The 13,431-nt window shown below is 50.1% G+C and overlaps 2 protein-coding genes across 7 annotated transcripts; one reads left to right on the forward strand and one right to left on the reverse strand.

The window, feature by feature from the left end:
- Window positions 1-664: 664 nt before the first annotated feature.
- On the forward strand, window positions 665-9,820 carry Agpat1 (1-acylglycerol-3-phosphate O-acyltransferase 1). Of its 5 annotated transcripts, none has more exons than XM_078020243.1 (7): window positions 665-775; window positions 6,534-6,778; window positions 7,007-7,140; window positions 7,461-7,636; window positions 7,792-7,887; window positions 8,001-8,073; window positions 8,584-9,820. In XM_078020243.1, the coding sequence occupies exons 2-7, from the start codon at window positions 6,579-6,581 to the stop codon at window positions 8,766-8,768; spliced, it is 864 nt and encodes a 287-aa protein (XP_077876369.1). In that variant the 5' UTR covers window positions 665-775; window positions 6,534-6,578; the 3' UTR covers window positions 8,769-9,820. The 5 variants fall into 5 exon arrangements, with proteins under 5 accessions (XP_077876369.1, XP_013220095.1, XP_013220094.1 ...); XM_013364641.4 differs by having other exon boundaries at window positions 6,570-6,778; XM_013364640.3 differs by lacking the exon at window positions 665-775 and adding an exon at window positions 2,182-2,456.
- Egfl8 (EGF like domain multiple 8) lies at window positions 9,756-13,349 on the reverse strand. Of its 2 annotated transcripts, XM_078020241.1 has the most exons (9): window positions 12,500-13,349; window positions 11,820-11,948; window positions 11,467-11,589; window positions 11,260-11,369; window positions 11,053-11,148; window positions 10,770-10,940; window positions 10,609-10,688; window positions 10,374-10,527; window positions 9,756-10,112 (listed from the first exon to the last, which is right to left on the reverse strand). In XM_078020241.1, the coding sequence occupies exons 2-9, from the start codon at window positions 11,918-11,920 to the stop codon at window positions 10,069-10,071; spliced, it is 879 nt and encodes a 292-aa protein (XP_077876367.1). In that variant the 5' UTR covers window positions 11,921-11,948; window positions 12,500-13,349; the 3' UTR covers window positions 9,756-10,068. The 2 variants fall into 2 exon arrangements, with proteins under 2 accessions (XP_077876367.1, XP_077876368.1); XM_078020242.1 differs by lacking the exons at window positions 11,053-11,148; window positions 12,500-13,349 and having other exon boundaries at window positions 11,820-12,449.
- Between the last annotated feature and the right edge of the window lie 82 nt (window positions 13,350-13,431).

The raw sequence follows: 13,431 nt of genomic DNA on the forward strand, positions 1-13,431 counted from the left end.
CACGGAAAATGGTGGTTAAGGAAAATGCGCCTGCGCAGCACGCGGCGGGATGGGATGGACCGACTCTATGAGGGTTGAGCCTTCTCTGGTCCCACCCCTTCATCTCTATCTTGTCGCCATGGTGACTGCTCTACAATTGGCGGGTCTTGCAGTTCAAAGGCTTTGGCTCGGCCTCATCCGGGTCCTTCGGCTGTGGCCTTTTTGGGCTGATTGGGCTGTTTTCTTTGCCTGTGATTGGCCGAAGCCGGAAAAGCCGACGCAGATCTCGGAAAAGAGGGCAAAAATACTAGGGTCGCGGGGTTCAAAATGGCTCCGGCCTCTTTGGGTGACGTAGAGGGCAGAACTTGGGTCCACCCCTCCCTCTTCGTGAAGAAGGGAGCAGAATTGGGATTAGCCCGACGTTTGGATGGTGCGAACTTCGACCTTCGGCGCTGGTGTTAACCTAACTCTTTCAGCTGGACGATTCAGCCCGCCCCTCTTTAAGTGATCTACGAACAGAATAGAGTTAAAGGCCCACCCCCTTGTTCATGTGACTCGGAGCGGAACAGTCGACCACAGCTCTGTCCTAAACCTTAACAGAAAAGGTCTGGTTCCACCCCTTTATGAGTGGGTGCGGAAAGGGCAAGGCCCGCCCCATTTTAGGTGACTTTAGGCCCGCCCCTTCCTTCTTGTAGTTTGCCCAGCAGAACTGGGGTCTTCTTCCTGGGCTGGACCCCTGGGAGCTTGGGCCTTTCCTACAGTGGCCCTCACTGTGTGGCCCAAGGAGCAGAACTAGGTAACAGTTCTCTTATCAGTGTTCTATACAACCTCTTCACCAGGGCATGTAAACGCATGCAGGGTATAGGTGTTCCTGGGGGCGGGAGGCAGACAGAGGCTGAGGGCAGCTAAGCAACACCCTGAAAAAAGGTTCCATGTGATTCAATAAGAAAAGATGAGAAGCTGGAAGAACTAGGGAGGTGAGGATTTAGGAGACTTGAAGAAGTTTAGGAAATAAGATATTGAAATGGAGAGATGGAGACCCAGGAGGGAGGAGTGATGGGATGGATGATCCTGATAATGGGAGTATGAGAAAGAGAGGTGCAGGGACTGAGAGCTAGATACAAAATTTAAAGAGGAATACTTACCCCAAAAAATCACCATGCTTCCTTACTCTCCCTCCCACCCCGCCAGGAAGCAGTATCTTAATACCCAAATTCCATTGGAAGAAAAAAATGCATCCAGATTCTTTGTTGGGGGAGGGAATTGTCTCAGCTTATTGAGTAAAGAGACTGATAGGAACTTGGAAAAATGTGCTGAGGTAAAAGTGAATGGAAGTGATGGACCGGGAGAAGGCTAGATAGGATGAGAGTGGAGGAGGGAGTCTGATTGCTGAGAGATGGGGCTGGGGGGAGGGAGGGACAAAGGGCAAAAAGACCAGACCAGAGAGCTGGAGGGCGAGGTGGGGAGAGATGGAGTCCTGAAGAGAAAAAGAAAAGAGGTGAACTTATTGCTTGGGATATATTAGGTGCTTGATATGATAAATGTTTGGGATTGAATGGGGGACAGGAGAAGCGGTCTTTGAGAAGAGCTGAGGGGACGGGGACGAAGCACAGATAAAGGAGTTAAGGAGAAAAAAAAAATCAGAGTAAGTAAAAATGGCACACACCTGTCACCCCAGCCACTCTGGAAGATCGCAAGTTGAAGGCCAGCCTGAGCAACCTAGCGAGAGACCATGTCACAGAATTTTAAAAATTAAAATATATATTAAAGCATATTTTAAAAAAATACACACACACTTTTTAAATGTTAGGCATGTAACCCAGTTCTTGTCTGGCAAGTAAGAAGTCCTGGGTTCAATCCCCAGTACCACCAAAAAAAAAGAAAAAGAAAGAAAAGAAAAAGAAAACTGGCAGTAAGAGGGTGAGTTTATGAGGAATGAGGGAAAGGAATGTGCCGATGGAGGAATACAACAAGGGCTCTTGGCCCGTGAGTGCTGAAAGGGGGTTGGAGGAAAAAAGATACAGCTGGAGACGAGCAGAGCCCTGCTGGGCTCTCCCGAGGCGGAGTTAGCCAGAGAACTGTGGTAGAGGTGGAGAGGAGATGCCGGGTCTCTAAGAGGAGATTGGTAAGACAGGCCGCCCATCACCGCCCCCCACTTCCTGGCCAGCCCCGGAAACCAGCAGGCGTTGGGGAGGGGTGGGGGGGGATAGCGGCAGCAGCAGCCCCAGCCCTCAGAGACAGCAGAAAGGGAGGGAGGGAGGGTGCTGGGGGGACAACCCCCCACCATTCCTACCGCTATGGGCCCAACCTCCCATTCCCACCTCCCCTCCATCGGCCGGGGCTAGGACACCCCCATATCCTGTCGCCCCCTTGGCACCGACACCCCGACAGAGGCAGAGACACAGCCAGCCGCCACCACCGCTGCCGCAGCCTGGCTGGGGAGGGGGCCGGCCCCCCAGGCCCCCCACCCCACTGAGGTGTGGGCGGGAAAGGGATGGGAGGAAGAGGGAGGAGGGTGCTGAAAGGGACGGAGATGAGGGGATGGGGCTGGGAAGGCCGACAGGGAAGAGGGTTGCTGGGGAAAGGAGAGGGGGCCTGAGAGGAAGAATGAAAAAGACATGGGTGGGAAGAGAGATGGAAACTGAATTTGGAACTGGGGGTGTGGACAGGGAATCCTGGAGAGGGAATTCCCTACACATTCCCCAATTCCTTTTCCTGCCCTTTGGCCCCACATGACTCTTGCGGGGTGGGGGGAGAGGAGAGAAGGCCAGCAAAATTTGATTCCTAGGAATGTCCTCAGGCACCTCTCCCTCTAGGCACAGAACCTTATTTCTCAGTGGCCTTCCACACTGACACTGTAAATTCCTTGCGGGGGGCGGGACATGTTTTCTATATTGGCTGTGTGTCTTTAATGTGTTTGATAGCTTGTGTGCAGCTAGGTTGTCCCTGTTATCCATACATTATAGAGGAAATAATGTTTTTTTATTTTCCATCAGAATTGCCCATTCTCATATCTTGTGTCCTTGTGCCACATCCAATTTTGACATGTTCAAGTCCTGCATTGTTTTTTATGTTGCACCTATTAATAGGCGATTTCATGTTACTTACATGTTTTATGCTTTTGCATGTTTAGCATGTAAAGCTTATATACCTTATTTTGTTTGGTCTCAAATGTCCATGGTCAAGACATATGCAGGAGTTTTCCTTTGTGGGATCCATGGAATAACACACACTCTTATACTGTGATGGGATCAGCCTGTTATCCCTGTTATGATTCTTACCAAATGTGCATTCCCCTTCAAATGATGCATGGATGTGATACATCCATAGTGTGTGTGCTTCTGATTACACCTACCATTTATTTAATAAACTTATTGTCAATATGTTTTGTGAGCTGTATGCTCATTAACCATTTGGCACTCCATTGTGTTAATAAATCCTTGGACATTTCTGACCAGAGTGTTACTTAATATCATGTATTATAAACGGTCCAAATCTGCAAAGGACCATGCCTTATCTTGCTGACCTCCTTGGCCTGTGTCTTCACACATTATTTCTCCATTGGCTGTATATAGTTTGTCTGTGGGCTTAATGTGTGTCAGGGTTTAGCCAGCTGTGAAACCCCATCATATTTATTTAAGGACATTATCTATGCCCCACTCTTCATACTGTTGGCACATATTTGGTGATACCAGCGTCCTTCCCCAGTGGCACATTGATCCCATTCTCTCTTATGTATGAGACAATATCGGCATGGTATTTACTCTGCCTTCACTGTGACCATGTATCGTTTATTTTCAGAATAAGTTACTGTGAAGCTTGACATGTTCCATATTTTACTGGTGACTTTTTATAATTAATATTCCTTAAAAAGGTAGCTATCTGATTTGTGATCTGGGCCACCATCTTGGAACTGGTTGTTTAAGCTTAGTGGCAGAGTGCTTGCCTAGCATATGTGAGACCCTGGGTTCAACCCCCAGTACTGCAAAACAAAAACAAAACCATCTCTCAACATTAATTATAGCTGTGTGAATGTGTATACAGCCTTATAATCTGTTGAGCAAATGTTAATATTGAATGCCTACTCCACCTCATACTGTCCTGGCATTGGGGATAGGACAGAATCCCCGTCTTCAAGTTTTTTACAACTTTGGGGAAGAGGTGGATGCCAGTGAGCTGTTAAACTTAGTGTGGTGCAGTGTCAGTGGTTTGAGAACCCAAGTGCATATCAGACTCACCTGGAGAGCTTGTTAAAATACAGATTGCTAGTCCCAGTGCCCAGGATTTCTGATTCAATATATCTGGTATTTCTGGGTTGAGTTCTGAGAATTTGCATTCTATACTTTGAGATCCACTGATAAGAAAATATCTAATGAAAACACAGGCCTTGAGGGGAAGTCATCCAGAAGGTGGAACTGAACTGTGTGAGGCTAGAGAAGAGTCAGAAAGGGCATTCCAGCCAAAGGGAACTGCATGTTCAAGGCACAGAAGCATGAAGGTTCATGGTGCATCTGAGAAACTGAAGTAAATCAGTTTGGAGCAAAAACAAAGCTGCTTTTGAGGATGTGGTGGAAAATATAAGCAGAAGTCAACTTGTGAAGAAGGGCCTTTGGGCAAGACAGAAATATCCAGTACAGAAACATTTCTGGTTGTCACGTGGAAGACGATTGGAGGGGAAGAGTTAGGAGTCTACAGCATATAGGCCAGGGGAGAAACCATGCAGGTCTGAACTTGAAGAGGCAGTGGGATGGAGCAGCTGAGAAATCCTTCCTAGCTGGCAAGATCGCCTGTTTCCTCCATTGCCTCTGACCTTTGAGTATAGCCCTTCCTGTTCCAGAAAGGGAGTGCCTTTGGCCTAGATGGGAATAACAGATAATTTGCTTGAACACCCCTTTTGTCAATTGTGACTCTCCCTTTAGCAGTGAGACAAAGTGGAGGAAGTAGGAAGAATCTCTGCATGTCTATACCTCTTCCACTTGAGTCCTGTCCTGTCCAGAGCAGGTGGTATGATATCTGGACCTTTTATTCTCTACCTTCCGTGTTTTACTTGATGAGGCCAGCCACATTGCCTGCATATGGCTAGAAAGAAGGGGAAAGGGTGGTGAAATTTGTTACCTATCTGTGGAAACAGGATTGGTATGTTGGATTTATTGAAAATAGAGGAGGCTCCCTGGGGGGAGAGAGATTTTTTTAGGTATGCATTTATATTCCTTTACCTGTCATTGGGTATGGTGGTAAATTTGTGCATGTATGCAAATGTGTCTCTCTGTATGATTATGTGTGTGTGTTCATTTTCATCTCTCATCACTTAGTGTTTTTGGATGTTTGTTCACAGTCACTGTATCTGCTGTGTACTCTGTGTGTGGTGTATACACATACACCACACAGATACAGATGACAGCATAACAAAGTGCTTAGGACATAGGCTGCCTAATTTTGTTTAGAAGCTATATGACCTAATGTTGTTTAGGAGCTATATGGTCTCAGGTAAGATCTTTAATCTCTGGGTTTATTTTCTATAAAATGTAAATAATAATAGTGCTTTATAGTGTATATAGTATGTAAATGTTTAATATAACGTATAGACCAGCACAGTTCAATAGAAATATAATGTGAGCCACATGTAATTTTTAATTTTCTTATAGCCTCATTAAAGGTAACAGTGAGCCAGGTATGGTGGTGTATTCCTTAATCCCAGCCACTAGGGAGGCTGAAGTAGGAGAATCACAAGTTTGAGGCCAGCCTCAGCAACTTAGTGAGACCCTGTCTCAAAAAATAAAGGGCTGGCGATGTAACTCACTGGCAGTGCACCCTGGGTTTCATCCCCAGTACCATACACAAAGTGAAATTGATTTTAATGGAGTACATCATTAACCCAATATATCCAAAAGAAATTAGAAGATTATCAGGCAGTATTTTACACTTTCGTTTTTCACCCAAAGTTTTTAAAATCTGATGTATACTTTACATTTCTAGAATATCTGAATTTGTACTAGCCACATTTCAGGTGCTCAGTATCCACATGTGGCTAAGCAGGTGTAGACGGTTATCTTTTCAGTACAAGTGTTAGCTATCATTGTTTTTGTTGATTCTGTTTATTTATTTATTTATTTTGGTGCTGAGGGTTGAATCTGGGGGTGCTTTACAACTGACCCACATCCCCATTTATTATATTTTTTATTTTGAGACTGGGTCTCACTAAGTTACTAAGGGTCTCACAAAGTTGCTGAGGCTGGCCTTGAACTTGAGATCCTCTTGCCTCAGCTTCCTGAGTCACTGGGATTACAGGCGTGCACCACCACATTAGATTTATTGTTTTGTTCTCATTTATCTGAGTTGTAGATATCCATATCTCAGATCTTCTTGTCTCAGTGTATCTAGAGCCCTCTTGGAGGTGGTGGGGACAACTATCTTGAGCTCCCTGTCCTAGAGAGGCTTCCTGGGAAGGTTTTGATAGGAGCTCAGACCTCATTCTGTATCTCTGGTCCTTATCCTGATAATACCCCCTAACCTTTCCTTCTGTGCCTTACTCATTCCACTCTCCTCCCCTCCAGAAACCAGGCCACTGTCCTTTGCCCCATTCTCTGCAGGTGGCCAGAATGGAGCTGTGGCCCGGGGCATGGACGGTGCTGCTGCTGCTGCTCTTGCTGCTACTCTTCCTGCTGCCCACCCTGTGGTTCTGCAGCCCCAGTGCCAAGTATTTCTTTAAGATGGCCTTCTACAATGGTTGGATCCTCTTCCTGGCTGTGCTTGCCATCCCTGTGTGTGCCGTGCGAGGACGCAACGTTGAGAACATGAAGTGAGGGGCAAGGGGTGATGGATGGGTGATGAGGGAACCCAAGGGTGAGAAGTGAATGGTAGATACAGGGAGCAGCATGGTATGTGTAGAATAGACTGAATAAGCCCAGGGACATGGAAGGGGGAGAAAATTGCAAAAATGGCCAGAAAGACAGTAGGGTGGGAAGAACTGAGACAGGCAGGTGGACATCAGTGAATCCCATTGGGCCCCTTTGCCGTGACCCCACAGGATCTTGCGTCTAATGCTGCTCCACATCAAATACCTGTATGGGATCCGAGTGGAGGTGCGAGGGGCCCATCACTTCCCTCCCTCACAGCCCTACGTTGTAGTCTCCAACCACCAGAGCTCCCTCGACCTGCTTGGTGAGACCCCGTTCCTAGGCACATGCCCTCCCTCCTGGCACTTTGCCACAAACCTGCTCCTTTAAAGGTCCTCAACTCCTCTCTTCTAGGATGTTGCTCCCTTGCTCCCTCCTCAGGTTTTCTTTCTCCAGAATACGTCTGCCCTCATTAGCAGGGTACATATGCCTTTAGTCACCCTTGCTTTTACATGGGTAAAATGTAGTCTCCTCCCTTTATCTCCAGTCCCTGCTAGTGTGGGTGATGACCTGGGTGGAGTGGGATGCCTGCTGTGGCAGTCTGCCTCTACCCTGATCCTTACCCCATCCGCATGCCTGCTTAAGGAATGATGGAGGTACTGCCAGGCCGCTGTGTTCCCATTGCCAAGCGTGAACTACTATGGGCTGGCTCTGCTGGGCTGGCCTGCTGGCTGGCAGGAGTCATCTTCATTGACCGGAAGCGCACAGGGGATGCTATCAGTGTCATGTCTGAGGTCGCCCAGACCCTGCTTACCCAGGACGTAAGTCATCTTGGGGAAATGGGGGCTTGGGGAACTAGAAAATGGAACAGTTATATATTAATGGATAAACAGGGCAGGCAGGCCTCATTATAGCATTGCACCCACTCTGATGCCTCCATATATGCATATCTTCCTTGATCCTCTTCCTCTACCAGGTAAGAGTCTGGGTTTTTCCTGAGGGAACAAGAAATCACAATGGCTCCATGCTGCCCTTCAAACGTGGCGCCTTCCATCTTGCAGTACAGGCCCAGGTGACTACTACTTTGCCTTCTACTGCTCAGTCCCCAGCCCCATCCTTCCTTCCTCTCTGGGCAGTGGTTGGTCTCAGGGAGCCATGGACTGATCCACTTTATCCCTTTTCCAGGTTCCCATTGTCCCCATAGTCATGTCCTCCTATCAAGACTTCTACTGCAAGAAGGAGCGCCGCTTCACCTCGGGTGAGAGCTCTGAGCAGGTCTGGGGTAGTATGTGGCCAGAACAGCCATTGGAGAGGCTAGGGTATGTCCCTGTGAGCAGGGGATCATTCAGTGACAGAGCCATGAGACATACCCACATGAATATCCCATGTATGATCCCACATCAGGCAAAAGTATCTATTAAGCACCCACCATACTCTGTTGGGTGGGCAGTACTTGGTCTCTAAGAGGGGCTGTTTTGATCTGTCAGGAAAGATAGTCTATATATGCAAAACTGCAGTCAATAAACCTCCATGGTGAAGGCTAAACCCGGGTGATAGGAGATATCTGGACTGAGGTTCAGGGAAGGCTTTGTACAGGAGGGCCTCAAAAAACAGGTGGCAGCTGGCAATCAGGAGGTGGTTGCCCAGGGTTAGGGGAAGAAACCCACAAGATTGAGGAAGGGAGTAGCAGCGTTGCTCAGAAGCTAGGCACTACCTGTGGGCAAAATCCTGGGAGAACAAGCCATAATGGTGCTCCTCATCTCACCAGGGCGATGTCAGGTACGGGTGCTGCCACCAGTGCCCACAGAAGGGCTGACACCAGATGATGTCCCTGCTCTGGCTGACAAAGTCCGGCACTCCATGCTCACCATTTTCCGGGAAATCTCCTCTGATGGCCGGGGTGGTGGTGACTATCTGAAGAAGCCTGGGGGAGTGGGCGAAGCCCGGCTGTGAGCTTCTCTCCCATCTGTCCCCATCTTCTGCCCCACACCTACCAACCCATTGGCCCTAAAGCAGGGGCACTCTTCCTCATTTCCTTTCTCCCCATTCATTCTCCTCTTCAGAATCTTCAAATTCTGATGTGAAAGTACGTACAATTGTCACTCCCTATCCCTTCCTGGCCCCATCCAGGGACCCTCCTGCCTAGGTGCAGTCTTCATTCTGATCCTCACCTCCTGCCATCTTGTCTGTGGGATAGTTGCCTCCCCTTCAACTTGAGTGGCTCATTGTACACAAGGGTGGGGAATATTCCATCCCATCCCATCCCCAATGGACTCTTCCTTTGCTGTCTTCTCTCCCTCTCCATCCCACATTGGCCAGTAGACTCATCCTGTCTGTGGAACAATTCATCCCCCCATGCCTAAGTTCATGGGTTCAGTGGACTGATCCATTTGTGGGGACAACTCCTCACTCTGGCTGGAAGCTGATACCTGGAACACTCCTCCCAGGCTCATCCTGGGAATCTTCCTCAGCACCTTCATCCTCCCTCCCCGTGGAGCCCCTATCTGTAGGGGCTGGACTCTTCTAACTCAGAGGTCTCATCCCTCCCTTGCCAAGATGCCCAGGGTTGAGCACACACTCCTGGATGCCAATTTGGTCTCACATTTCTGCTTCCCCCTGTCCCCATGGTACAGTCCTTCAGTAGTCCTGATCCAACCCAGTCCCCTATTGTCCCCTATACCATCCCAACCAGACACAGGGGAACGAGGCAGATATCAGATTCTGCACTCACTGAACCCTGGGGAGTTGGGGAAAGGAACTGGACCCTGGCCAGAGGGGAGAGGAGGTTGTTTAATTTATTTCTTTCTTTTGAGGCTTCCCCCTCTCTGAGCCAGTTTTCATTTCCTCCTGGTGGCATCCGCCACTCCCTGCCTCCTACTCCAGTCCTGTTTCCTCAGCCCAGGAGGTGGGCTGGGAGCAAAAGGAGAGGCTGGCACCCAGTTTTTCATGGTTGGTTTTTATTATCTGGATAACAGCAAGCAACTGAAAATAAAGAGAGAGAGAGATCTGGGTGCTTTCTTGCCATGTTTGTTAAGGATTTGAAGACACAGGCTTTGTCCAGACAACCTGTCCCCAACCAGAAGAAATGGGCAGGCTAACACAGCCTGCCTTTGCCCATTCTTCAGCTCTTCAAAGTTTCCAGGCTCATAGCTCCTCTGTGGCAGTCTTATTTGCAGCTCCCAGTTGGCCAATCCCAGATGATTAGTGGGGTCCAGTTTCTATAAATTAGGGGATTGGGTGCTCTAGAAGTTCCTTATCGATTCAGTCCTGGGCCCAGACTGTTGTCCTCACAGGAGCCTGGTTAATGACAAAGGGATAGTGTGACACCATGGCTGAAGCCTCTGGGGACTGCCCCAGTCTGAGGGGTCCACACTGCTTCTCTCACCCAGACTGAGGCAGGGTCCCAGATTAGGAGAAAAATGGAGATATCCTGGAAGGTAGTAAAGTGAACTTTGAAGAGAGGTTTCTGGAATGAGGGAATTCGGAACCTGGAAGGTCTCTGGAGGAGTTCGGGCAGTTGGGATAGGGGTCTGCGTGGGGAGGGACAAGAAGACTCACAGGTGCCCAGCCTCTCCTCCAGCAGCAGCACTTGGTCGCTGAGAGATTCGATCCTGTCACCCCGGCCCCATAGCTCAGCCACTTGTTCTGGCTGTAGCTCTTCGGGTGGCATGGGCAGCACTGCCCGTACCCAAGCTCCAGCCTGCGCGGCCCACTGCAAAGGAAGAAATACCTGAGGATGTAGGCGACTGGTCACTTCTGCCCCGAGGGCTTGGCGCTAGACGCCTACACTCACCTGCTCCAGCCCCTCCAGGCGCCCTCGCAGTTCACGAATCTCCCGCCTTAGGGCGGGCTCGTCCTGTTCCGCTTCCCGAACTAGGACAAAGAGGGAGAACTTGACTGCTACCTTGGCCCCAGCAGCTGCCTGGCGCTCTCCTGCACTTGGCCCATACTTACCTGCCACGCTCAGAATGCTGGCACTGGTTGGGGGCTCTGGGGACCCCTCCGCGCAGGCACGCCCATCGGGGCCCAGCACCAGGCCCTGCGGGCAACCACAAGTGAAGCTGCCGGCGGTATTGAAACAACGGTGCGAACAGAGGGTGACACTGGTCCTACACTCATCCACGTCTAGTTATAGGAAAGAAGAGAGTGCTGAGGTGGGGGCAGGGCCGGCGTCTGAGTGGGTGGGAAGGCCACCAGTGCCCCTCCCACTCGCTGCGGGGAGGGCCAGCTGACTCACCCACGTGACAGTACTTCCCTCCCCAGCCGGGGGCGCACTCGCACTTGTCCGGCCCAATACAGACGCCTCCGTTCAAGCAAGGCTTGGCGCAAATGGCTGGGGGGGGGGGGGGGAGTGGGGCTTCAGGTCCAAACCTATAGCTCAGCTCCCCAATATTCTGCCTCCCGTCGGCAGACCTCCTGAAAGGCCTGGAAGACAGGACCTCACCTTCACAGGTGAGCGCTCCTGGATGTCTCTTCTTCCAGCCCTGGCAGCATATGGCATGGGTCTGCTGCACTTCCCGTCTCACCTCCCGCCACGCCACGCGGTAGGTGGTCCTGAAACACAGCACCAGACTCAAACCTCAGATATGGATCTGGTAGAGATTCTTTGGGTCACTGAGAGATCCCAAAGTCCAAGCTCCCCATCCCTCACCTGTAAGTGCTGCAGATGCGCCTTCCAGCGCACAGGGTCAAGTAGGGCATGTATACGGGTTGACTGTAGGACTCATTGTAGCGTAGTGGGACCACCAGCATCTGCTGGGAGCAGACCCCCTGACTGCATCCGTGCCAAAGGAGGAGGTGGGAGACATTGAGCGGGTCAGGTTCATCCTAGGCCGCCAGGAGAACCATCTCCCTCAAGGAGCCACTGAGATCCTGCACCCCTGAGGTGACAGCCTCTAACCCCCTTTCTGAATTTTCAACTTTGTTTTGCCTTCTAGGAAACCCCACTCCCAGCAGAAGGCTCACATGCAGACTTTACCCAGGCCCCACCCCTTCTGTTGTCACCTCTCTTTGAGGGATACACCCTTGGCTCCCTCGCCTGATATCAATAGCAGGAGGAATGAAAGTCCACCAAAGAGTGTGCACAGCTCAGCCTTGGACCCCATGATTCTCTTTGAGTTCAGACTCTGTGGGCTACAGACAAGAAGAGGTTAATGGATGACCTTCCTCTCTCCATCTGTGGATGCCTTCTAAGGGATTTAAGACATTCACTTTTACACACTAGCCATCAGGACTGTATACAATTGTGTGTACATATAACTGATATCATCTTTAGCATATCTGGATCCACTCAGCATCATACAGGCTCCCCCAAGCACACTCCCTCCACTACCCCTCTCACACATCCTCTCCTGAAACTCTGCTCAACCTGGAGGGACAAACACATGGTTAACCCTCCCCTCATGGTCCTCCTTAACATGCTCTCTTATAACTTAATCTTCATATTTTCAAAACCCCAATTATACACCCTCACACCTTATATACAAATCCAAGCTCCTGGAACCACCATACCATAAACATATTTCTACCCTTACGCACTAAAACCATCAAATACATTCTGGACACACACCTTTCACTCAGACAATGCCCCCCAATTCATATCCACTCTTAAAGCTCTGAGTAACCCCCCCTCCTTACTCATTGACATTCCCTCCCCATCTGCCTCCCCCTCCCTCCATTCCAACCTGGCTTCCTCTCTCTCCAGGGAGACTTCAGGCAGACCAGCCTCAGCAGCAGCAGCTCAGACTGGTGGGTGGGCCCTCTGGGCAGGGAAGGAGAGGAGGGGCTAGGCCAGACAGAGGCCTCCCATTCCTACCCCCTCCCACAAGCCTCCTCCTTAGTTCTAGCCTGATCAGCTCAGTGGGGTCAAGTCCTATAACTCTCACCCCCACTCTAGCATAGGGCTCCCTAGAAGAATTTTCCTAACCCTATGAGGGCCCCAAATTCTGGATTCCTAAATTAACAGAGACTCCTAGCTCTAACACCACCAATACCCTATGACCTTTCCCTAGCCCTACTTCAACCCAAGACAGACTGCTGGAGAATTGGGGGCAGGGAGAAGAGCAGGCTGGCAAGAAACAGCAGATCAAGTCATGAGAGAAGAGGCAAGATCAGCTGAGAAAAGAAATAAAAGTAAGTTGTCAAAAGGGCAGGGGGGCAGCCCAAGGAACTAAGGGGAAAAGTGCCCCCATCTCTTGATGACATTTGTTAGGGCTTGGGGGGCACAGAGTTGAGTCAGCCACCACCCTCCATGCCAGAGCAGACAGGGCCCTATTGTGTGAGCCAAAATTCCTTCTTTCAAGGAAAAGGAGGCTCATTGTATAGCCCCTCACCCAGCTCTGGCCTACAAAGGTCAAAAAGGGGCACAACAAATGCCCACCCTGACCCTCAGCCTCCTCGTCTAGCCTGGGGGTGGCAGGCACATTCCACCCCTAAAACTGAGGCCCAAACCACTGGAGCCTAGGGTTCAGCCCCCTAATCCTAGGCTGGGACAGGAAGAGAATTGTCTTCAGCAGGAAAGAACCCGCAGAGAATCAGGAACCCACACAGAATGGGCATTGAGAAGACGGAAACACCAAGGGGGTCCCCACCCCAGCCCAAGCATCCGGGCACCCAG

The sequence above is a fragment of the Ictidomys tridecemlineatus genome, chromosome 8 (assembly GCF_052094955.1).
Source record: "Ictidomys tridecemlineatus isolate mIctTri1 chromosome 8, mIctTri1.hap1, whole genome shotgun sequence".
In the NCBI taxonomy this organism is placed as follows: Eukaryota; Metazoa; Chordata; class Mammalia; order Rodentia; family Sciuridae; genus Ictidomys; species Ictidomys tridecemlineatus.

Excerpts from the sequence above, each read along its gene's own strand:
- Agpat1 (XM_078020243.1), top strand. The coding sequence starts at position 6,579 with ATGGAGCTGTGGCCCGGGGCATGGACGGTGCTGCTGCTGCTGCTCTTG. Across the intron at positions 7,141-7,460 it reads GAGCTCCCTCGACCTGCTTG|GAATGATGGAGGTACTGCCA; the intron begins GTGAGACCCCGT and ends TGCCTGCTTAAG. Across the intron at positions 8,074-8,583 it reads GGAGCGCCGCTTCACCTCGG|GGCGATGTCAGGTACGGGTG; the intron begins GTGAGAGCTCTG and ends TCATCTCACCAG.
- Egfl8 (XM_078020241.1), bottom strand. The coding sequence starts at position 11,920 with ATGGGGTCCAAGGCTGAGCTGTGCACACTCTTTGGTGGACTTTCATTC. Across the intron at positions 11,149-11,259 it reads AGGAGCGCTCACCTGTGAAG|CCATTTGCGCCAAGCCTTGC; the intron begins GTGAGGTCCTGT and ends CCCCCCCCCCAG. Across the intron at positions 10,689-10,769 it reads CAGCATTCTGAGCGTGGCAG|TTCGGGAAGCGGAACAGGAC; the intron begins GTAAGTATGGGC and ends TCTTTGTCCTAG.